The sequence below is a fragment of the Chelonia mydas genome, chromosome 7 (genome assembly GCF_015237465.2).
Source record: "Chelonia mydas isolate rCheMyd1 chromosome 7, rCheMyd1.pri.v2, whole genome shotgun sequence".
Classification (NCBI taxonomy): domain Eukaryota; kingdom Metazoa; phylum Chordata; order Testudines; family Cheloniidae; genus Chelonia; species Chelonia mydas.
The window spans coordinates 87,087,491-87,111,845 of record NC_057853.1 but is presented as its reverse complement, the minus strand read 5'-3'; the positions used below and the strand labels follow the sequence as shown (position 1 = coordinate 87,111,845).

Genomic DNA, 24,355 nt, shown 5'->3' with positions numbered 1-24,355 from the left:
TGAAAAGCTGTATTTGCAAAGTTACATAGGAAAACTGAAAACATACCCATGTTCATAACTGTAGTAATCTTGCCCATAGTATTCTTGGCCTGGATCAATTCCGGATTCCACAGACAACTCCTGTAAACGAAAAGAGAAAACTGATTGAATGGAAATACTTAAACACATAGTGAAGGTGATAAGGAATGCAGAAAAGAGTATTACAAATTGTGTACAAGCAAGAAAAAAAAAGACAAGAACTACAGTGAGTGCCTTTTATCACTACCACTTGTCATTTCAATAATACATTCTCAGGTGGCCATGTTATTTTTTTCTCATGCCCGAGCTGGGATGATGGTGAAATCATAATGCAAAAGGCTTCTGTGGTGATGAGAAAAACTGTCAGAAACTACAGTCGGCACCTCAGTAATCTGAGGCCAACAAGTGCAATAAATGCTTTATTTTAATGATACATCCTTAGAATATTCACAGTTAGCAAAGGCTCTAGTGTGTAAAAGTTGCACATCCTTCTGCAGCGGAAAACATCTTTTTCAGTTATACTTTACAATAGCTTTATTCAGCATAACTCACTCATCAAAAATATACTGCCACTTTTCTCAAGAATTTTCATTTCTTGCCTTCCTGCCCCATATCTTTCCATATAGGACTCTTAAAGAAGCACTCCTAGCCTAAGATGAAGACTATTTTATCTACAGAATTTGTCAGGCTCTACTTCAGAACACGTCTCCTGTTGATACAGTCTGCATGATTTGCTAACAATTATTATTGGCAGTACTGGATCAGAAGGAATGATTTTGTTTAGATCATACAAAAATACCATTGAACCTTTTAAAAATCTTCACAGTCCTTGGGATGCTACTGAGAAGATTATTGTCTTGCAAGGAAGACAAGAGAATCTTTCTGAAAACAAAGGCATCAGAACTTGGACTGGAATGAGGAGGGGGAAGGTGGCTGTCTGCTACCTTTGTACTCCCCTGATCACCAGGGATCCTGGGGGCAAGTCCAGCCCCACGTAAAGTCCAGGCCCCTCAGAGCTGTTCTTGATTCCTTTTTCCTTTTTAGTGGCTCCTGGGAGTTGCTATAATTGCCAGGGATTGTTGGAATTCCATGGCATGCCATCCCCGCTCCTTCCCCAAGCACCTAGCACCTATGTCAACTATATTAGCTTTACTCCACCAGTGGTTCCCATATGCCAGAGGAATCTTGAGCTGGCCATACTGGCCGGCTTTAAGGCAGCTTTACTTTACTAGTACTGTGCAAAGCACATTTATCAGGATCAAGGATCTAACCCAAAGGACCTGCTCCTGCTCCTACTGAAGTTAATGGGAGTTGTTCTGCTGATTACACTGGAAGCAATATCATGTCTACGTGATTTCAATTTAAAGCATCAAGGATATAATCCAGATCCTTCACTACACTCTTATTATTTTTGGGAAGGCATTATTTTTGCTCACCTCATCTGTAGGAGTAATAATGACCAACTGACTGGCACCAGAGAAACTAGATAAAAATGTGATAGCAATGACATTATTCTGTTTATTAATGTGAAAAGAAAGCTAGTAAACTTTGCAGTTGGTGTTGCTGAAGTAAATAGTAATGACTGAAAGAAGTGGGAGGATAGCTCCAAGGGAAAATGTGCTGAGGCAGAAAATCTTATTTTTAATCAAACTAAATAAATGGGTTAAAAAAATTCAGGGTTTTTTTCCTTCTACAAAATAAACATGTTTTCTTCAATGGTGAAGAAAAATTTACCTGGAAGATAGAAATTTAGATCAGAAAATACTGTAAAGGCAGCTTTGAAAGTTACAGAATAGTAAGACGGGGAAAAACAGTACCTCTGGTCTGAGAAGAGAGGGTCTCAGCAATTGCTGTTGCTGACAAAGATAATTAGAAATAGAAAGATTAATCAGACAGTGCAAGTTAGTAGAGAAGTAATTTATGTTGAAACTGAAAGGTTTGAAGGAGAGTCTCCGAACATCGTTCTATCTGTATTTTCAATTTCAGAATGGCCAAAATACGTCAATACTCATTGAATACTTTTTTAGTTACATTGTATATAGAGCACCATGTAAGTACATATTGCAGTAAAATCAATTTACAGTCTGTTATTTCTTTTGTCTAATGTACAATCTAATTCCCAGTCATGTGATAATTATTTTCTGAATTATTTGCGAATCTTAAACATATTTCCAAAGGCCAGATAATTCACTGTGCAAGTTAAAAAACTTCAGAGTAGATGGAAGGCAAATCTGTGGGCATCTTGAGATTCCTGCAGTGGCCTCTGGCCTTTGTACAGGGGTTTATACATTACTACTCGGTACTCCTCTCCCAACATGGCTTCCACAGGCTCTCTCATGGTTACATAGGAAGTCTATGATAGAACTAATAAGAAAGCTCAGGTATCTTGATTTCCAGTCCTGTGTTTTAATCACAAGATCATCACTTCCTCTTTATTTTCCTCTGTGGTTGCTGTCTTCTTATCAGTATTTACTGATATTCCCCCCCCCCCCCCCAAAAAAAAAATTTTTTTGCTGGATTTTTGAAAACACCAGTATTCAGGTTTTGCTGATTTTCATGTTTTTGGGATCCAGGAATTTTTTTCAGAGGAAGCAGATGGGGCCACACACAAGGGCCAGGGTCAGAAGTGCGGCATGCCTGGGGCGGGGGTAGTACTCACAGATTGTAGCCTTCCACTTTCCTCCTGACTCCAGCGCTTCAGCGTGTCCCCGTTTATCTCATCAGAGCAATGTGGGAGCAAGACCACAGAGAGCTGGGTCCTGGCAGCTGAGATCCTCTTTACTGCTGCAGAAAGCTGCCCCAGCTACTGTGAGTACTGAGCACCCCTCCTCCCCGCCCATTGCCCTTTATTTTCAGTTATTACTGATTTTTCCCTTTTCATTTTTTTTTAAATAAATCCCAGGAAATAAATGAAACAAATAACTGAAAATGACAGGCCTTATTTATAACTTACTTTGAGTGTTGTAATTTACAAGGCACGTCACATATTGCATTGTAATTTAGGGGCAGATACTACTCTTCTTGAGGAAGGATGGTAGCATCTTACTTGGCAAGTAGTCCCACTGAATTCAGTGGGATTATTTGTATAGTAAGGTGCTACTCATGAGTTTATTTGGCAAAATAAAGCCTTTATTGAAAAAACAAAGTCCTACTACTTGCTATATTCACCCCATCAGAGGAGACACATGAATGCAGCCCTGCAGAAGGAGCAAATCATAGCAAGGTAGCAATTTTGCAGATGCCAAAGGGGGTACAAAGCATAGGGAGCTGGATACACTGCTGTTGCAGGCCCTGACATTAATGGGTTTGACCCAGCTTTCCCCATCAATCTTCAGCCTTTTAAGAAAATTAATTTATATTAATGCAAATTTTCAATGTATTGTTAAGATTTCAATCAAACAAACATATTTGAAAAGAAAATTCTCTGCGTTTTAAACAGCTGAAGAAAAAGTGCTGTAAATAGGAATTTATACATATATCACGCTGTTTTAATAATATAGTTGGGGAGTAGCCTTACCTCTTGCTGTGCATATCCTCGCCTACATTCAGAAAAAGAAAAACATATCATTAGTACACATCTCTAAGAGTATGTAAAGATGTAGTTCATATTCACTATGTTCATGGAAGTGAGGTGGAAAAAGAATGTCCTTGGAAATGTTACTAACATGGTAAGAAATATTTATCTAAGAATACAAAATAAGTGTGCCTTTAGAGACAAAATAAATGCCTGGACTTACACAACTATATCTGAGGAAGAGTATCTGTTTGTTGTTTAGAGCTGCATACAGAGTCCCAGTAAGTCAGACAGTCAGTGCACTGGTAGAATAGGATATGGATGGGGAGAGGAAGCACACACTGAGCGTCGTGCCTCTGGCCATATCCCTTGCCCACCCATTTCCTTTCTTTCCACCATGAGGGTGGAGTCCTGCCATAGAGATCTTTCTTGTGGCACAGAGCAGGTGCAGAATTCCTGGTTTTGCTCTCTCTTGCAGCTGATAGACACTAAGCTTTTATCTTTGGGGCTTTCTGAACCCATGCAGGGCTTGCTAGATTGTGACCATGAGCTTCTATTGTTAATTTCCACTAATAACATTATTATTAAAATTATACCTATCCTAACGTTTCCTCAATGTGTTTACATGGGCATTACATTCTTTCAGCTATCTATGGTTATTTTTTCACAGGCTCAAAACTGTGTTGAGCTTAAGCTAGTACATAGCAGCCTAGGAAAATCATTTAATTACAGATGAGAGAAAACTAAAGAACAGAATGAACTCTCAATTTTTAACAACACTATCTGTAAAGCTTTTCTATTAAAATTCAGCACATGTTATTGATTATCAGGGTAAATTATTGCAGTCGTCCCTATGACAAGAAAGTAATGAAATGAAGATTTATCACCAAAATATGATCTTTAACTTTCCAACACCTATTTGAGCAACACTATATTTGATTTTCTTGTAGCCTACAACAATCTCTAGAAATTGAAGGTCTTGAGTTGCAAGAAGGATAAGCAAGCCTATTAAACTTAATTGCTCTTGCATGGTCAACACACTGCAGATTAAAAGGGCAAGTAATGAAAGTAAGTTAATACTTATTTACTTTTTAAATCCCGTTTGCTGAGAATGCACCCACATTGCATAATCAAGCTCTTTGAGAAGTGCTCATACTGTTTCTCTACTATTAATGCTTTGACACTTTCAAAAAAGAGGCAAAGCTTTCTAATAGCTTTCATTTCTCTTGGTATTTCACACTACACCATAAGCTGCCATTATAAAAGGAAAGTCCAAGGTGAAACTACACATTTCATTCCCATTAAATAATTTTAAAAATCTCCCCCGAAGGATCTGTAATAATGTCTGGATAAAAAGTACCATCTGTTTTCCATGGCTTTCAATCTGACAGATGCCCTCAATTTAGTAAAAAAAAGAAAAACAAGGGAAACAGTATGAATAATGATGTATGCTAATGCCAAAACATACACAACACTTATTTTATATAACTAGTGCTTATAGTTAAGGATTACTATGAAAATGAAGTTATTTGCACAAATGGCACACCTTCCACTGCTCTATATTGCTAATGTAATTTGAAGGATTTTTGAATTGTCTTTCCCAGCAGTTATCTATCCACTTTAATCCTTCTGAATGTTTTACTTTAAGATATTTTATATTTATTCTTGTATTAAAAGCAAAAGAAAGATCAACAGCAAAACATTGTAAATACAAATTAGAATGGTTTTATCTACTTTTTGTCTTTTGAGATAAAAAGTTTCACTCAGTTCAAAGCTAGCAAGAGAGAATTTTTCTAAACATATAATAAATAGCCACTTTTTTCTCCAAATGGCCAGTGGCAAGACAGTCGGTATCGTCTACCAATTGCATACTGTTGATTATTATTTAATTACCTTAAAACCTGAAAATTAAAAAAAACCAACAACTCTGATTGTGTTTTAAGATTTTGTTTTAAGTACGAAAAAATGAAATTTAGAATGGTGAGAGTTAAGGGAATGATGAAGCCAGAAACCAGCTTTGAGTATTGGATGAACTGTGGACCCTCTTTTATCTGGTGGTGAAGGAAGTGCTAGTCACTTATATAATCAAGTCACTTGTTCAATTGATCCTAAAGACAGTCAAGCTGGTCCAAAAAATACCAAATACAGGCCACATGTCCAGTCTACAGTCGATTCTAAAGAACCAATTCAGGGAGCATGACAATTAAGTTAATGGGACTAACAATAACAACCTTGATTTTCAAGGTCTTTGAAATTTGTTTTGGATACTTTTCAGTAATTTATTACTATGTATATTACAGTAGCATACAGAGGCCTCAACTCAGACAGGGCCTCCCTTGTACTAAGTGCTATAAAAACACACTGTAAGATATAGTCCCTGCCCCCAAAGACTTTATAATCTAATAAGAAAACACAGGCAAAAGGAAGGGAGGGGACAGAGAGGAACTTGTACTTCCTGCTGCTCCAGATTGCCACTTTATCATTGCACAGTTTTGGAACTGTAACAAAGTCACTGGAGTATATTGCCAGCTAGTACCAAAAACCTTGGCTGGCCAACCAAGGCTGCCCATGGATATTAACTCTAATGAAAATGAAAACAAATTAAAAAAACGCCAAACATTAAAACTTTTATTAGTATTAAGGATTAGTTCTCCATAATGACGAAGGAAGTGCAACGTGTGGGTGAAGCACTAGTTAATGTGGTATCATTTTCCCTACAGATTCTTTTGAGCCTGACCTGATTGAACTAAAAGAAGGAGGCTACGGTGTGTTAGGGGACCGTTCAGATTAAGGAAGGTCACACAACGTTATAGTTGAATAAACTTTGAAGAAATTCACTATTAGCCAGACTTTTAAAAATGCTGAGCAGCTGTAGCTTCCATTGACTTCTGTGGGATGTATGGGTGACTTCTGCAAATCAGGCCATATCTAGCTATACAATCTACGTCACAGAAGTGAATTATAGCCCTGATCCTGCCAAGACTCACATGTGGGCTTAACCTTGTGCACTGCGACTGGTTCCATTGACTTGACTTGTACTGTTCAGTGTATAAAGTTAAGCACTTGAATAAGTCTTTGCTAAATCAGGGCTTATAAAATCTACTCGGTACACTACTGCAGTACGGCGTACACATCTGACCAAATGCAAAGCATTGTAATGTTGTACAGGCAGGCCACTAATCCAGTTTCAAGCTGGACAGTCCTGCTTTTCTTTGGTTTGTCCTGTCCGGTCCTGATGGAAAGCCAGATGTGGTTTCATCCAGGATCATGCACAGTAGATACAATTCAGAAGAGTACACCGCTCCACCTTGCTGGTGTGACCTTGCACACACTGTCAGGGCAGGGCCACACAGGTAGGGGTGTTCCCCTGCCATTCCTAGTAGGACTGGAATGTCTGCTATGCTGGAGATATGGCAGTGGCCACCCTAGCGTTGTGGATTATTCCGGCGACATATCCTGAATTACTGGTATACGTCTAGTTTAGATTTAAGCCTTACAGACTTATTGTCTGATTTCCTGTGAGTGGAAACTTGCTGCTGGTGCTGCAGTTGTACTACTCACTGAGAATTTAGCACCATATGCAATTATTAAAAACGCTTGACTCCTATAAAATATTAAACTCATGTTACAGCAAAAAATTGATCGATTATCATGTTCCCTACATATTTGGCTATTATTGCTATTCATTACATGCATTGGAGCTAAAATCTCACCCACTATGCAAGGAGACTATATTAGGCATAGAGTATTTAGAATATATCAGCTGAATTTATGTGATGAGGTTCACAGAGTTTGGCTCTGGGACAAAGAAGAGAAACTATCTTCAGCAATTTCTGATTGAAACATCCATACTTGTCCCATCTGTAGTGAAAAGAAAAGAAAACCACATACCGTGGAAAAGCTGGCTATTTCAAGGCAGTTAGATAAGTACCCTTATAATTACCTTTCTGCTTAGAACAGATAACATTTTCTCATGGACAGGTTTTAAGTTTTTATTGCAGCTTCCTTTACGTACCAGCTCCTCACCCTACTGCATTTAATTCTATTAAAAGTGTCAGTTTTAACATGATTATCTAGGATTTTGGCAAAAGAGGAAATATAAAACTGAGCACCGAGCTAAACTTACATTCATTTTTTTATGCCAAGCCTCCTTTTACTTACTATTTGTTTCAAAGGACAAGCTAATTTAATATAACCGAAATATTTAAGTGTGGGTTTAATTTAAATTAATGCTACCCATACTATATACATCTTTTACAGACACTTATAAAACCTTTTCTTTATGACACTGATCAGAATGATTATTACATTCAAAGCTTCGCAAAAATGTTATTGGTGGAAATAACTACCAATATTTAGCAAGTTAGCACAAAATATGATTAAAGAGATACCTAATTAATATGAACAAGCAAAATTCACAAGCACTTTTTACATTAAATGGTTTATAAAAGTGAAGACCCACAATATGAAGTTTCAGAATAAAGGAAGCAATGGGAGGCATAATGTAGATAACAAAAAGGAGGACAATAAGGTTGACTGACAAATAAACAGAAAACCCATGATCAAACCTACAAGGACAACAGTGAGATGAAAGCATGTCACCAGAGCAGAATGCTATACAATCTCTTATAGAATGACATGATACATTGTTGTAACAACTTTGTCTTGTTATTGCGGAGTTTGTTTTCTAGCATCATTTGCATTTCTGTGACATCCAACATTTTCCAGTAAAAGTAAGAATTCTCCCATGATGTACACTTTATGGGTAAAGCAAGAGATGCCTTCAGTATTTCAGCATAATTGCCTTGCTTATTGACATAACCTACAACATTAGAGTACCCTTGTGACAAAACAATGTAGAGTGTTTAGAATAAAGGAGTGTCAACATATATCTGCTACATATAGTTCATTGGTTTTAAAGAGACACTTTTCCTCATGAATCTTTTGCAAGCATACAAAGAAAATAAATCAGCATAATAAAACAGTAAAATGCAGAGTGGACAGAACTACCTTTAAAAATATTATACATTACAAAGTTAGGAGTGATCAGGCAAAGAAAATGGACTGGAGGTTTAGCATCAGGAACAAACAAATAGCAATATACAGCAAAGAGGAAAAAAGTCTGAATTCTTTCATCAGTGTTGAAGTACTTTAGCTATGGAACATATGAGGCAGGTAACATGTACTATGATAGCCATGTCATGCAAAATATACACCAGAAAAAATTCAACTGTAATTTATAATGCAGTGGACTGGGATGGGAACCGCTTTTCAAGTTCCTCAACTATACAGCTCAAGTTGCCATTCTGCTGGCTGTGCTCAGCAACAGTTTCTGTAGTTGGCAGTTCGGATGCTGCAATTGGTTTAAGCTTGGATATGTGCTTGGGTAGAATGTGGTTTTTGTCTATTTGACTGTACATGTTAGCCACAGATTTTTCAATATCTGCTAAGTTGTGAATATTTTTGAGAATCCCTTTCAACTCCCTGTGAGGTGGTGGCTCAGGTGCTGTGGCCTGTGATGACACTGGTAGCTGTTTGGCAGGGGACTTAGTATGCTTTACAGGGGAAGGGTGCTGGGTACTTAGACTAGATGAGGAAGAGAGGGCTAGAGAAATGGTAGGAAGAGATGGAGGTTGTGGTGGCAATGGAGGAGGAGTTGGAGGAGGAGGTGGCAGCAGGGGTGGTGGAGGAGGGGGAGTTTTGGGTGGATCTGGAATGCTTTCTGTTACTTCCACTTTGGTTTGAGCAGCCAGAAAACTCTGGTGAACTGGGCTCTTTATCCTAAAAGAAGGAGTTGGTGGTTTGTGAGTTGGTGGAGGAGAAAGTTCTTCAGGACAGTCATGATGAGTGATGATTACTGAAGGAACTGCAAGTGATTGAAATTCAACTACTTCAGTAGAAGGTGTCAAAGAGGAGAAAGGAGGAGAGCGATGGCATGGAGAAGCAAGCAGACATTCAGGAGACAACTCTAGAGTATTTTCTCCTTCTTCGTAGCAGTTGCTGTGTGTTGGTGAATGTGAACATTTCATATCATAGGATTTCACTTGTTTCATTTCCTGCAAAGCCTGTTGCTCAAACTGTCTTGCCTTCTCTTTTACAGTTAACTTAGTGCCAATAATTTTTTTAAATATTGGACTGCTAATATCAACCCTGCTGTGCTGATTGTCAGTTCTTTCCTTCTCTGCTTTGAGTCTTTCCTGTTGCCACTGAACTGGATCCATGATAATTGGCCTACTTAGAGCATCAGACACATGTTTCCTAGTAATACGAATTGGTAATGTCCATGCACGGTGAATGCCTCCCAAAGGGCACCCCAAAAGAGCATCTTTCAAGGCTAATCTTCTAGGTGAAAGACTGTCTAAAACATCTTTCCTCTTCCGTAGCAATGAAGAGCTGGGTGAACCTTGAACAACACCTTCTATATACAAAGGGTTCTGAGTTGTTAGTGGGTTCTCATCAGATAAAAATGTAATGTTACTTGCAGATTTGGGGAGATTATTGTTCAACGATCCATTGATATTAGACTGCTTGTGAGCCTCAATAGCACGTGAAGCAAAGCTGCTTATTACTCTTTGACGGTCTCCTTCTTCTAAGACTGACTTTTTTCCCCTGCTTTGTTGGAAATGGTAGAGAAGAAAAAGACTTGAAAGAAAAGAAGATAATCACATGTAAGGAAACATGCATGTACATTTTCATGAGAAAAAAATGAATTTATGATGTAAATGAATGCCATAGCATTACTTCTAACATATTGTTATTCAAAATAAATATTTACAAAAGTCTACTGAGGCAAGACATTTACTTTTACATCTTCTCCAGAGGAAAAGGATATGAAGAAAAGAGAAAGAAAACAAGCTTTGACCTACATAAATGAGTTCTAACCTTAACCACATCGCCTTTCTATCCTTGGAAACAATGACACTTTCCTTTTCAATTATTATTTCCCCTGATACAGTGATCTAAACAAACACTTGACACATTTTTCCACATAGTTTGTTAGTAACAGTTATACTACACATTTATTCAACCTAACATGGGAAAATATAATGTCGCTTGGACTACTTCTAATATTCCAAACTCTTAAAAAAAATTGTCAAACTGTTTCAAGCATCCTTCACCTGGCCTCTTCCAAATTACAGCTGCCTGAGGCCTGGAACTTACAAAAATTTTCCTGGGCTAGTGACAAGTTTCTGTCAACTTTGGATTTGGTTAGAAATGGAGCTTAATCCCTGTAAAGGGATGATTCCCCATTTTCCACCAATAAGACCCAGCACTGTCTTTTAGACCTGGAAATTATGACATATTGAATTTTACAATTGTAACTTTAGTAGAGCTTTTATGTTTCCCTGTATGTCTCGTATAAATGAACCAATTGAAACTAATGGATGTACCTTTACAGGTGAAGTCATACAAAAATAGTCCTAATTAAAAAAAATATGTTTCTAAAATAGTTTTTCTAGAACACAAATGACATGTTCAGAATACGCATGTGTAATGGGATATGATAGCTAAATGATTCTAAATCTACCACTTTATAGTTCTATATGTATATCAATTACAGCTATAGTACAGCTAGAGTAGTAATGACAACTACATGATAAACTAAAGTTGCCTATGAGTTCCTTTCTATTCTCCGTTTTCAGTAACTCATAAATGTCTAATATTTTCAGCTTTCCAGTTGAAATTTTCCAGGCTTGGTCGCTCCCAAAGTTGATTTTTTTTTTAAACTTTAAGAAAAACTGGGTCAGGTGTTTTTAATCAAAAAGAATAGTTTAAAAAAAAACAACCCAACCTTCTAGCATGTGATTGTAGAGTCTGCACAGAAAATTAGTGCACAACTTGCCAGTGTGCTGTAGCTTCAAACCCCAGCTCGAAGCACACTAAGTATTTGTCTAGACAAGCCCCAGTGTTGTACAATGTTTAGTGCAAATGGCAGGACACGGTTCTAAGAGTGCTTAGTTAAATAGTTCTATATTCTGGAATGTCTTTCTCCCCCTGCTCCCGCCCCCCAAACTCAAGAAATTTCATGAAAATTAGGCTAAGGGAAATTTACTGTGGCATGGTTAAACATTCCAAGGTGAGAAATCACTCAAGAACAGAGGAAAAGACATTTAAACAGTACTGAATGAGAGTAAAATAAGAAGCCACACAAATAAAGAAGACCTTTAAATTTATGGGCATAAAAGCTCAAAATATATATACATTTAGGAAATAAGGGAAGGTTATAACAGAATTACTTTGTTTCTTGATTTGTCTGGCAGCTGATATACACGGAAAATCTATACTCTCTAAATCTATCTGTATACATGCAGGAATGGCAGATAGGAATAATTTCATGGGGTATAAGGACTATTCCCATCACGCACACTGGGGAGCACACTTTTCCAAAAGGACCTGGGGCATTAAATGGGGCTGACAAACAGTGGGGAGTATGTGGCACCCTTAAAAAGGGCTACAGCAGAGAGGATACTCTCCCCAGTGCACGGAAGAACACTGGTAAACATCTCAGAAACTACCGCTTAGACAGAGTAAGTCTACATTCCCAATAGTGTCAGTACTTAATGATACGATTCAGAGTAGCAGCCGTGTTAGTCTGTATTCACAAAAAGAAAAGGAGTACTTGTGGCACCTTAGAGACTAACAAATTTATTTGAGCATAAGCTTTCGTGAACTACAGCATCTGATGAAGTGAGCTGTAGCTCACGAAAGCTTATGCTCAAATAAATTTGTTAGTCTCTAAGGTGCCACAAGTACTCCTTTTCTTTTTGCGAGTACTTAATGAGTATTTGATCATGGGAATTTGATATGTTATTTTACATCATTAACTTATTTTTAAACAATATGCCTTGACACATATTGGACAAGCTTCCTCAGCCACCTTAGTGATCACATGGATTTTCAAATGTAGAGACTGGAAAAATCAATGATTCCTGAAGTTAAATGAAGATCCACTTTGCTTCCAAATACAAAGTACATACAAACTGATATACTCTTGATATGCATGAGAATGGATTATTTGAAAAGCTGCTTGATTGCTAGACTATTTTATATGAAAACACTAAAGAGTGATTTTATGATGAAACCTTAATATTTGTAGAACATTCTTTTGTCTCTTTGTTCCAACAAGGAACTGCATCAGATTGGTTTGAAGTCATATTTCTGCAAACTAGAGCAGTGATGGCTGCCTAAAAAGAAATTATAGGTAAAGGATGAAAAGGTTCTGACTGAATGCAAGCTTGAGAAACCTGCTTACCTATCAATCTGTTTTAGGTATCTGGAGAGCACCAATCACCAAAGAGAGTAGGTGCTGAGACTAGAGGTCCTTAGAAATAATACTATTCAAGTTCAGCAATTAAAGTTCTGTATTTAATCGCTACTTGGTACAAAAGGGTTAAGGAAAATGAAAGGAGATACACAAATCTTTCCACTTAAAAGTAAATGTCTTCCATGTAGTACACCATTGTAAAATAAAGGCTGATACTCAATGGCAATTAATTACAGTTTTAACATAAACTAACCATAGAAGAATCAACTACTGTTTCTATTGGCTACAAACATTATGCATGGTGAAGTAAGTTTACTTACTGATGCCTATGTATCCAAAGATGGAGAAAGAATGGAAGTCATGAGACATAAGATGGATTTAAAACAAAAAAAAGTTTTTAGTTCCACTTAACTTTCCAAAAAAACCCCAAAACAAATTAAGAAAATAAGACGTAAGGCAGCACTACAGAAAGAAAATGTTTGACAAAGGACAATTATGGAAAGGCATGAAAAATAAAGACAAGTAAGTTTTTCAATTTTCTTAAATTTCCATTATTTGGTATTTAAGAAAATTGTTGGAGATTCGAGAAATAGTTGATAAGAAAAAATAAAGTTATGCATGAGATTATAATATACTATAGCAATTTAAATGTAGTATTCAGAGTAGCAGCCGTGTTAGTCTGTATTCGCAAAAAGAAAAGGAGTACTTGTGGCACCTTAGAGACTAACCAATTTATTTGAGCATAAGCTTTCTAGAGCTCAGCTACAGCTACAGCTACAGCTACAGCTCACTTCATCGAATGGCATTTTCCACTTTTATGCATCCGATGAAGTGAGCTGTTACTCACAAAAGCTTATGCTCAAATAAATCGGTTAGTCTCTAAGGTTCCACAAGTACTCCTTTTCTTTTTGCAAATATAGTATTGCAATTCACCTGCAAGTTGAAAATGAGTTTACAATATTCTACTATAATTTTTTTTCCCTGAAGATTGATTTTCTGAGGTAGATTGTTGCCTTTGGACCAAATATTGGATTCAGTTAAACTTCACAGATTTTTGATAAACTTTTATTTAAATGTTATTGAAAAACATTCTCTCTTTAAAATTATTAAGTGCATTGATTTACATTATTTTTCCATATCTCTATCTTCTGCTAGAGATTCCTTGATCAATATCTCAATTTTGTGGAAATATTTACTTGTCATTTTTACAATGGGTTATTTATATATAGTCCATAGATGGTGTCCCTTTTACAGGGAAAAATCTGTATTTGCTAAATTTATACTTTTAGTTGAAGTATTGTGACAAATCTGAGTAAGTGTGTCTCTAAATCAGAGATGCAAGTATTCAGATTTGCATCTGCAACTCATTTTACCTATGCAAAACTTTGCACGTGCAAATTTTGTCCACAAACACAAAGCTTGGTCATAGCCTGGCTGAAAGCACATCAATTAGATTGGAGAATTCAGACTCATAAAGCTTCCAATGCCCATTTGTAACCAGTCCAATCCAACTTCTAGTAAAGTGAATTGCAGTCATCCTTTTACTTTCACAGGAATTGGGTTAGACTTTAAGGAACCAGGGTCTTGATCCAGCAAAGTACGTCAGCATGGGTGTAATTATAAAGATGTAAGTAGTCCCACCTAGATCAAGACCTAGAATTCACATACAATAACCTTTTAAATTCTATGTGTGTTGTATTTCTGTGGAACATACTTCTTTCTTCCAGCTACCCAAACAGTAACAATTCACAGGCATAAAATGCCAAGAGGGAAAAAACTCAGTGGTTAATTTTGGAAGAGAAGCTATTCCTGCTTCAATGAGTAATGTAAAGGTTCTCTATTCATAAAGAGAAATTCAACCCAAAACACTTGGAAATCAGACACTGTCTTTAAATAATCAAAATTTAAAACATACTAAAGCAATGATACTCTTCACCCTGCTATAGTAATATTTTTATAAACTCAAATATATATTATGAACTCTCTGATCAAGGGGGAAAAAGTGACTTCAAAATAGAACAAAAATCAGCCAACATTAGATAGCGCCAGCACCCCCGCTCCCAAATACTTTATGAAGTCTATTCTTTTTAGTGTTGTCATCTTAACGTTATTCTTTTAAAATAATACAAAAGTAATAAATATTTTCTGACATTAGCGTATAAGTAAAAATATTGTATGTGTAAATATTTCCCTGTGCTATTATGATCTGTTTCATACTGTGTTGATTTCTGCTTGGAGTCCCTTGACTACAATTAAGTTACATCAGTGCATGAGTACAGTTCACCCTTTCTTAGTAATTTATTGTCTTAATAGAACAATGACTTTGGTCATATCATCCTGTTAGAAAAGAAGACCCAAGACACATTCCAGCTACAAATATGTTACCAACATATAATGGCAAAAAGATGCTTTCCTTTAACTACTATTTTTTACAATCTATTTTATTGCCCCATTGTGTTTAATTTCAACATTTAAATTACTTCAGATTTACAAAGAAAAAACTTTAGCCAATGGAATATTTCATACTGAGAAGTCTGTCAAATGGGTTTTCTGATTGAGTTTTAAAAGTATATTCAGCAGGCAGCTTGGAAGAAATAACATTTTGGGCCAAGTTCTCAGGTGTGCCAGAGCTGCATTCAGTACCTCTGAGAAGTAAAGGCTTTCTGCCACCTTTCAAGCCCCTTAACCTTGATGCAAATTAGAGCAGCCTCAGGACTATTTTAACTTGCTATAGCAACTATGGGTTGTTGTGCTGGCCCAAAAACACTGAAGTGCAGCATGCTCTAGCAATGCCTAATGAGCAGCTTTACACTTTATACTACTTCCCCTGGAGATTCCCCGTACAAGGAGAGATCCCAGCTGACTACTCTGTCCCTTTTGTGCCACTGCAGCACAGCTGAGTCTCCAGCCCTCTTATTTATTTTCTTGATTTTTAAGAAGCTCAAGTCATTTGTGGAACATACCCTCATCAAGAAAAATCTATTCAATTATGTTGTAATAAAAGACATTTCAGAAACGTGACCTATGCCTTGGTTCACTAACAATATTAGTGATGAATCACAATGAATACTTACATGGTGCTGTCACCGAGTTCTTCATAGAGATTATTGGCAGTGCTACTGGATGGTTTGCCAGCTGGTAAGGCCATCTGGATTCTTGCTGTCTTTGCACATTCAGCTTGCCGCCTTTGGTAAGTTGTGCAGGGAGGGAAAAAAATGTGTGTTAGAAATATTCTATAGTTTACATGGGCTGACATGTAGTCAGATGGTAGTTCCTCAAACATTACTTGTTTTGTATTCAAAGAAAGGTAATCATGTGAGCAATTTGTTTCAGCTTTGTATCACTCTATCGCTTGCTCTTTCATTATGGATTTCCAGAGCTCCAAAATGTATCTAAGTACAACCATCCACTTTTATATAATTGCCAAACCACCTGATCATCATGAAATAATAAGACATTCATTAGCAATTACATTTAATTGAGTAAGAGGACAATTAAGCTTTAACAATACTGGTTTTCATCAGGTGGTATGTGGTGAACTGGCTGCTTTGGCAAAGTCCTTCATTTATTGACATTTATTAATGTCACATTTAAATTTAAACATTTGTAAAGTCTTCCTCAAAGTTTAATTTTTATGACTTGTAACACCTTTATCAGCATAAGAGCTGGTCCACGATTTCCCATTTGAATGATTTTTCCAAATGCCCTTTTTGTAAAATCAAAATTTTCTGCATGAAAATTTCAGTTTTGTTCAAAAATTTTGATTGTCTATCAGGAAAATTGAAATGATGGCCACCTGGAACCTGCTCTGCAGGCAGAAAGTAAAAGTAACAAGAGACTGAGAACCCTGGCTCTGGGTTGGAGGTGAGGCAAGGAGGCTGAGCTCCAGGGAGGCAGAGAACCAAGGCAGAAAATTAAATTGACAGGAGTCTTTTAGGTCGGCAGCTGACAAGCCTGAAAATTCCATTTTGGATGTCCTGAAACCAAATGTTTCAGGAAATCTCTTTCTGCAAAAATATTTGCATTTTTTAGGAAAAAAAACCATGAAATTTTTCACAGGAAGGGACTTCCTTTTTTTGGCCAGCTCTAGTCAACATGTAGACCATAAATTCAAGCCCTCTAGTTCATTGGTAAGAGTCAGAAAGAACAAATAATTACCATGTAACTGGTAACAGGATTGAGAGAAATTTAATTCAGAATAGAGTACAACAGACTCTACCTTGATTTTCAAAAGAAATCATGATTAATATTCTTCACATTTAGATTATGGTAGTGCCTGGAGCTAAGATGTCATTTACTGGAGTTCTAAAATAATTTAAAAATAGGGAAGTAAAACTGGTTCATTAGAAAATTTTATTGTTTCATATCTATCTATATATCTGTATTCAGCATTGTTACATTTAAAAAAATCCTTTCATATTTGGCTGAAAAGATTTGGATGGTAACTAGAGTTACCAAGCTCTTACCCCCCAAATTAACAATACTGAAGTCTGAAATTCTCAGACCCTGAACTGCTCTGGCAGTATCCAATAATTATTTCTTCTGAACAGCTACCTTCATTTTTCCTTTAGAATGCTAGTTTAAAATAATGATATTCATAAACAGATAATTCTGGGATATCCACTATTCATAGTATAAAACCATTACTGATATTGGGCTAAATTAGCCCAGATGTAATTGTATTTAATTGAATTGAGTTACTCCAGGGATGAATTTGGCCTACTGACTTCATGTTTCAACGAACATTTATCTCCTGGGTCAATAAATCATGATGCTCACTTCAACAGAAGTCAATATCTGCTAATGACATCTCATAAACATTAAAAGGCCACACACAGCCACGGAACCCATGGATTCTGTACTATAATCCTATTTTAAGGCTATAGCACTTCAAAATCTTGGTAAAGAACAATCACCCAATGATTACAAAATTACACAACGAGACAGAAATGTAAACAGCACAAAGGACAGGATCCTCCTGCTCTATACTGTGCTCTATATAAGTGTACCACCGACAGACCCCAGTTGTTGGTGCGCAGAATTGAACCTGGGAGCTCTGGAGCTAAATGCATGAGCCTTTACTGCTTGAACTAAAAGCCATATGGCCCTTAGCCAAGGCTCTAGAGCAGACTCATTAATCTCTCTCTGAGTGGTCTCAATGCCACTAGATGGGATAGAATACCACACCCAGGAAGCGTGTGGGTTACATAAGCAAAGCCTTCACATTTTATAGTGTTTTCTTCAGCATATCTGTCCACATTTCTAAATTCAAATTAAGGTAATAAAATAAATGATGTAAAAAGTAAGTGGTTCAATTAACATAGAAAAAAAATCAAGCTTATTGGAGTATACACATATATAGACAGATATGTGGGGGTGTTTTCAGTTTAATATAAACTATATTTAATATCAAGCTATTATTTATTTAGTATGTATGGGTCATATACAAGGTATTTTAGCGCTTAACCCTATTACTTGGATTCCCTAGCTTGGCAGAGCCTGTGAAAAAGTTAAGAGAACATTTAATTCTAAGTTTTTTGAAGCATCCCATCAAGGGGGAGGGATGGCAGCCTGTGAGCTGGCAAGAGTAAGTCCCTCTGGTATCATAATTTTCAGGATCAAAAGGAAAAGGACCCCTTATATGAACAGAGGCAGGCACCATCTTACTGGCTTCCCCTTCCTGGCAATTTGGCTCCTGGAGTAGAAGGGACAGCTGGCATAAACATACTGTGACTTCTTAGGAGCACTCATGGAATTGATTCTCACCAGAATTAATCTTCACTAGAGTCATGACTTAAATAGGGGATGTTGTCATGCCTCCATGTCCCACACAGCCCCAACAGAAAATTCTTCACAGAGAAAAAGAGAGATTGTTGTTGTGGAAGCATTATTTCACCTTCAGCATAGGCCTCAGACCCCCTCCATGTGCTTTAGTGAAGCAGACACTCAGAGCATATCACTGATTTACCAAACCTGCTATCTTGTCTATGACACTGGCGAACACCTGATCTTTTATAAGATGGCATTCTATCTTTAAACCTATGCATAAAATGTACCTAGTTAATTATATAATGCTGTACAATGGGGAAAAAATCCTTTCTTCTCTCTGCAGGCAAACAGCATGAAATGTGATTGCCTTCTCTTAGCACATAACCGAATGTTTTATTAAGTGGTCATAAAATTGACAAGTTTCTTTTTAAATCCAGCCACAAAAAGATCTCAGGTAGCAATGCATTCTACAGTTTGACTATATGAAGCATTTCCTTTCACTGGCAATACATTTACTTCTCTTAAATTTCAAATGGCCTTTGTTCTTGTACGATGATAAAAAGCAGATATTGATCAGCAATCATTATTCTTAAACAAGGTGTAAGAAGCAAATCTAAAAGTAAATACTTACTCTTTAAATCTGTTGTCATGCAAGAGAGAGAGAGAGAGAGAGAGGGGGAATAAAGGTATGTTAGAAGTGTTCCATTTACAACAACAATTATCTGAAACAGTGAACCTTATATTAATAATAAACTAAGAGTGACAATAATTTTACATATTAAATTGCAAAATTAATGACATATTTAAGAACCATTATGTTTAAGTAACTGAAAATCATTTAGTTCCTTTTGTGATTGTGAGACGGTTATAAAACTATCATCCATAAACATGAATTACTGGGGTACAAATCAGTTATGGGTTACACAGAATCTGAAAAAACATTGATTAAAGATGTGCATATCGAAGTATGAATTAGGATTTTTAAAAGTGGAATATTAAAAATGATGTAAGTTTTATGATTGCCTCCTCATTTTAACATGGCAAATATTAAAGAAACAGTCCTTCATAGTAAAGCACAATTACATTTTGGCTTCTATGTGGAATATGCCACCCTTGCTGTGATTAATTCATACTATAGTTTTCATAATTGGCTTTTTGGTTTGTCCTAGACAGTGAATTTCAAAGCATCACTTAAAAGAAAATAATAATGATAATGTATTACATTATTTATAAGCAATACATGCAGTCAGTGAGCTGTGCTTTAACAGTGATAATTTCACATTAAAAGTAAGCAATGTAAAACTCATTTAAGTTTAACCTTTATTTTTTAAAAGATGTAATAAGTAAAATTAATTCTTTGGATGTTAGCTGATCATTGAGCTGGAAAGTATTGAAAAGCTACCTACTACACACAAAAGAGTTCTAATATCAAGCAAGTCTTAATGTTTCCATTATATGTGCACTGACTGTGACAGTTACATTTATTCATCTATAATCTTTGCACTAAATGGCAAAATTGAGCAGCTTGTTTGCCAGAATTGTTGATTGGGAGATTATGTTAAAGCAGCTTTGGAAAAGGGGAGCTAAGGAGTAAGACAACAATAAACTTGTTTTCTAAACAATTCAATAGAGTATAAGGTTTATATTAAGATGGAAATCATTTATATTGTCTTCAGTCTAAATGAATTTTATTGATTTATTTTTCATAATGCTAATAATTTATTTGTGGTGGTTTGATATAAAGTCCAACTGTACATGATACCTGTAGACAACAAAATTGTGATTTTAGATAGACGGCAGCTAAATAGATTACTTAAAACAGCCTGATGTATTTGGGACCTGATTCTGTTCCTATAGATGTCAAGGGGAATTTTGCATTTTGCTTTTCCTTCCTGGATAGAAATCACATAAAAACCACATTGCAAACTAATGAGAGTTTGAATCTTTGTTCAATAAAAATTTACTGCATGAAAATTTTAAACACAGTATGACTCAAGAAACATGATCCAACACAGGGATATATTTTCTGGAAGCATATTCTGAGGTGCAGGGCTCTCAATGGTATATTTTGCCTGGAAAGGGAATGGTTTAACACTGCTTGGGGAGAGGAGTGTGGATAGGAAACCTGGAAGATGTGTTTATTCAGCACATACTCCCCATTCAGTCCTGAAAGAAGGGCTCCAGTCTGGATTGCCTGAGGTATTTTAGGGTTATCCTCCCCAGGTAGAGCCCCTGGCTAGTGCAGGAGCTGATTAAACCGATGGTCTTTCAGACTCCTTTTGGAGGATTTATTCTCTAAAAAAACCTGATAACATTCAGATATAAAAGTTATGCAAACAAATATCAGCCATTTAAAAACAGCTATAAAACGCAGTTACTCTTCTTATGTGACTATTAAGCATGCCTTCAGGCATACTACTGTTCTTTCATGCAGTGATGTCTCCTTAAAAGATTAAGTAAATTTGATTTACAACACAAACCACCAGAATGTTGATCAATCCTATCTCTAGGAAATATTCTAACTCAGCTATTAAAAATGCCAAATTTAAAGGACTACAAGTTTAAAGAGAATTGTTACTCAGCTTACACTTGTAAAACATAAGATTGCCGTTGATTTTATCATCTGCAGCCCAAAGTGGTATCCACATACAATATATAATGGATACAGACAAAGATACAGCCAAATTTAGCCCGATCATAAGTACAACTCAATGTATGTCACTGTCGTTGCAGTTGCTTATGACAGGGCATTGACAAACAGTACTGTGTTCTATTCCAGTTACCATGTAGGAAGGAACAGCACAACTGGTAAGCCTAAAATCTCACCTGGTAAATTACACCATATTGTAGACCTGCAATAATATTCATATTCCAGTGATCTATTATAATACACGTGCATTGGTTTCTGTATATTCTTTCACCCAGTGATACACTGCCTCAAGTTGCAGTCTGCAAAGGCACTGGTACTTAATCGCCCCAATATAACAGACAGAGATCTGATAGCGGGGCATCCTCTGTAAGAACTTCAGAGCTCTGGAAAGCCCTCCCACACTTGGTTCTAAGTAGCTGAGATTTGCTGCGTAATAGGGCATGCTGCAGGGCCCATTTGCTTTACCTGGCCTTTGAAGAGAGCGAGAGGGATTGAGGTATAGGTTGATGTATGGGGGTGTTAGTATTTGATTATCAACTACTGTCTGGTGGAAGGTGTGAGCTGACTGACTTGCACTTTGTTTTTGTAATTTTAAATAATTGGAAGGATGCTCAGAGATTGTATATGGACACTTTTAATTTTTTTTATTGAAAGGAAAAAGGAAATGTTATATCTGGTCTCAATTTCCAACTGAGTAGATGTATTAATGAGAGAACCTCAAACTGTTGGGTCAGATGAAGCCCCAGAAGTTGAGATGTTTATCCATTTGTTAGCCAAACTGTTTAAAATTCTTGCAACTATTAAATGTAACAAGAAATCTAAAGCAAATAGGTTCTCATGAGATTTCTGCCTATTCAAAAAGAGCTAGAATACAACAAGAGCAACCTTTCTACAGTATGTTTTGATGCTTGAACTTCAGTTCCAGCTGGAACCAAGTAGTTCACAGGTCTGAAAAAATCAAAAATAATAATTGCCTCATATTTTAGAGCCACAATAAAATTTTGGGTCATCTAATTTTCCCTGCAATATAAAAGTTGAATCTCGATTCATATACTGAGCTACCAACAGTTTGTGCATATACGGACCCAGAGTTCTGGCTGAAGCATGATAAAGAGAAATCTAGATATGAAATTCAGACTGCAATCCGTGTTCACATGTTAGATATTTGGATTCGGGATTTTGGTTTCACTTCATCTATAATCTGAAATAATTACTCCATCATTTATATATAATAAATAAAAAAAATACATATATAAATAAAGACATGAGGAGGAGGAGGACATTAAAAATAACCAGACTGTAGATTGGATATGTGGGACAGCTTTCAAAGCAGAGCAGTGTTCAGGGCTACCAACTGTAGTTCCCTTTGTAGTAAGTGTAAAGAATATAAGAAAGAATTTTCAATTACAAAGAAATTTGGAGTACTTACTGTCTGTAGCTGACCATAACTATTAAAATAGCAGGCATGCAGCAAAGGATGATTATGACAGCCAAAGCAAGCAATGCCCCTTCTGTGTAGCCTACAGCTTGTGCCTGCTTCTTAACATTGGCCACCACATCTGGAGTGCGGATTTCCAGAATACGTCCTCCTTGCCCAAGGTATGGCTGAAATTCTTTATTGATATCCAGCAGTTTTCCATCCAAGAACCTTCAATATTACAAAACAAAACTATTACAGCAGCCCTAGTTAATTCTGTTCCGACTACTAGTCCACTGAGTTAATAACTATATGTTCTATATATACTGCTATAGTATATACCTCATCTTTATGTACTTATGAATCTTACAATTCTTTCAGAATCCCTTTTTCAGTATTATCATTGATGTATTTAATATTAATCTCCCCTAGAGACTGATACCTTGATGTGTTGGGGGTCACCTGTATGTCTCCATGACCCCAAGAGCTACTTCAATGGGCGTTAGGGTTAAACAAACATGACAGATTGAAGGGCAGAGACCAGGCCAAAAAAAAAAAAATAGAATCAGTCTTCTGGTTCTCCTGGTTGGGCATGAAGTTGACTTAATCCCATACAATACTTTTGTTATGGAAACAGTAGAACAAATAAAATGCCAAATACAGATCCTTGGATCAGTAAACAGCCCTCAAATAGACAGCATGATGGATATCAGCGAAAAACAGCTATGAAAGGACACTATTGCCCTGAAGAACTGACTGTTCCAGGCTCGTTCCAAACTTTGGGTGGGCTTTTGGAATGTGAGGACTATGTTACCATCAGAAAGTCAGCCCAAATCATCAAAGAAATGGAAAATTATAACACAGACATTCTTCATATTAATGAACGCAGGTGGCCAGAAGCAGATATAATCAAAATGACTGCCTAGGAAGGAGTACTGCTGAAAGGGATCTGGGGGTCATAGTGGATCACAAGCTAAATATGCGTTAACGGTGTAATGCTGTTGCAAAAAAAGCAAACATCATTCTGGGATGTATTAGCAGGAGTATTGTAAGCAAGACACAGGAGGTAATTCTTCTGCTCTACTCCACGCTGATTAGACCTCAACTGGAGTATTATGTCCAGTTCTGGGCACCACATTTCGGGAAAGATGTGGACAAATTGGAGAAAGTCCAAAGAAGAGCAACAAAAATGATTAAAGGTCTAGAAAACATGACCTATGAGGGAAGATTGAAAAAATTGGGTTTGTTTAGTCTGGAGGAGAGAAGACTAAGAAGGGGACATGATAACAGTTTTCAAGTACATAAAAGGTTTTTACAAGGAGCAGGGAGAAAAATTGTTCTTCTTAACCTCTGAGGATAGGACAAGAAGCAATGGGCTTAAATTGCAGCAAGGGAGGTTTAGGTTGGACATTAGGAAAAAAGTCCTAACTGTCAGAGTGGTTAAGCACTGGAATAAATTTAGGGAGGTGGTGGAATCTCCATCATTGGGATTTTTAAGAGCAGATTGGACAAACACCTGTCAGGGATGGTCTAGATAATACTTAGTCCTGCCTTGAGTGCAGGGGACTGGACTAGATGACCTCTCAAGGTCCCTTCCAGTTCTATGATTCTATGAAAATGAAAAACAACAATTAAAACTGATTTTACCCATGAAATCCAGATGGAGGAAGAGAAGGGGTTGCATTGATCTTGAATGTTGATTCACAAAGAGCAATTTTAGAC

General features: G+C 36.7%; 1 protein-coding gene across 1 annotated transcript in view; it reads right to left on the bottom strand.

The window, feature by feature from the left end:
* Positions 1-24,355, bottom strand: part of PCDH15 (protocadherin related 15) — a 665,248-nt gene that overhangs the window by 9,838 nt on the left and 631,055 nt on the right. The window contains exons 30-35 of the mRNA XM_043551059.1: positions 22,646-22,864; positions 19,198-19,206; positions 15,872-15,982; positions 3,536-3,557; positions 1,836-1,874; positions 47-120 (exon numbers count right to left, since the gene is read on the bottom strand). Coding sequence (XP_043406994.1) covers positions 47-120; positions 1,836-1,874; positions 3,536-3,557; positions 15,872-15,982; positions 19,198-19,206; positions 22,646-22,864 — 474 coding nt within the window. The remainder of the gene's footprint in view (positions 1-46; positions 121-1,835; positions 1,875-3,535; positions 3,558-15,871; positions 15,983-19,197; positions 19,207-22,645; positions 22,865-24,355) is intronic.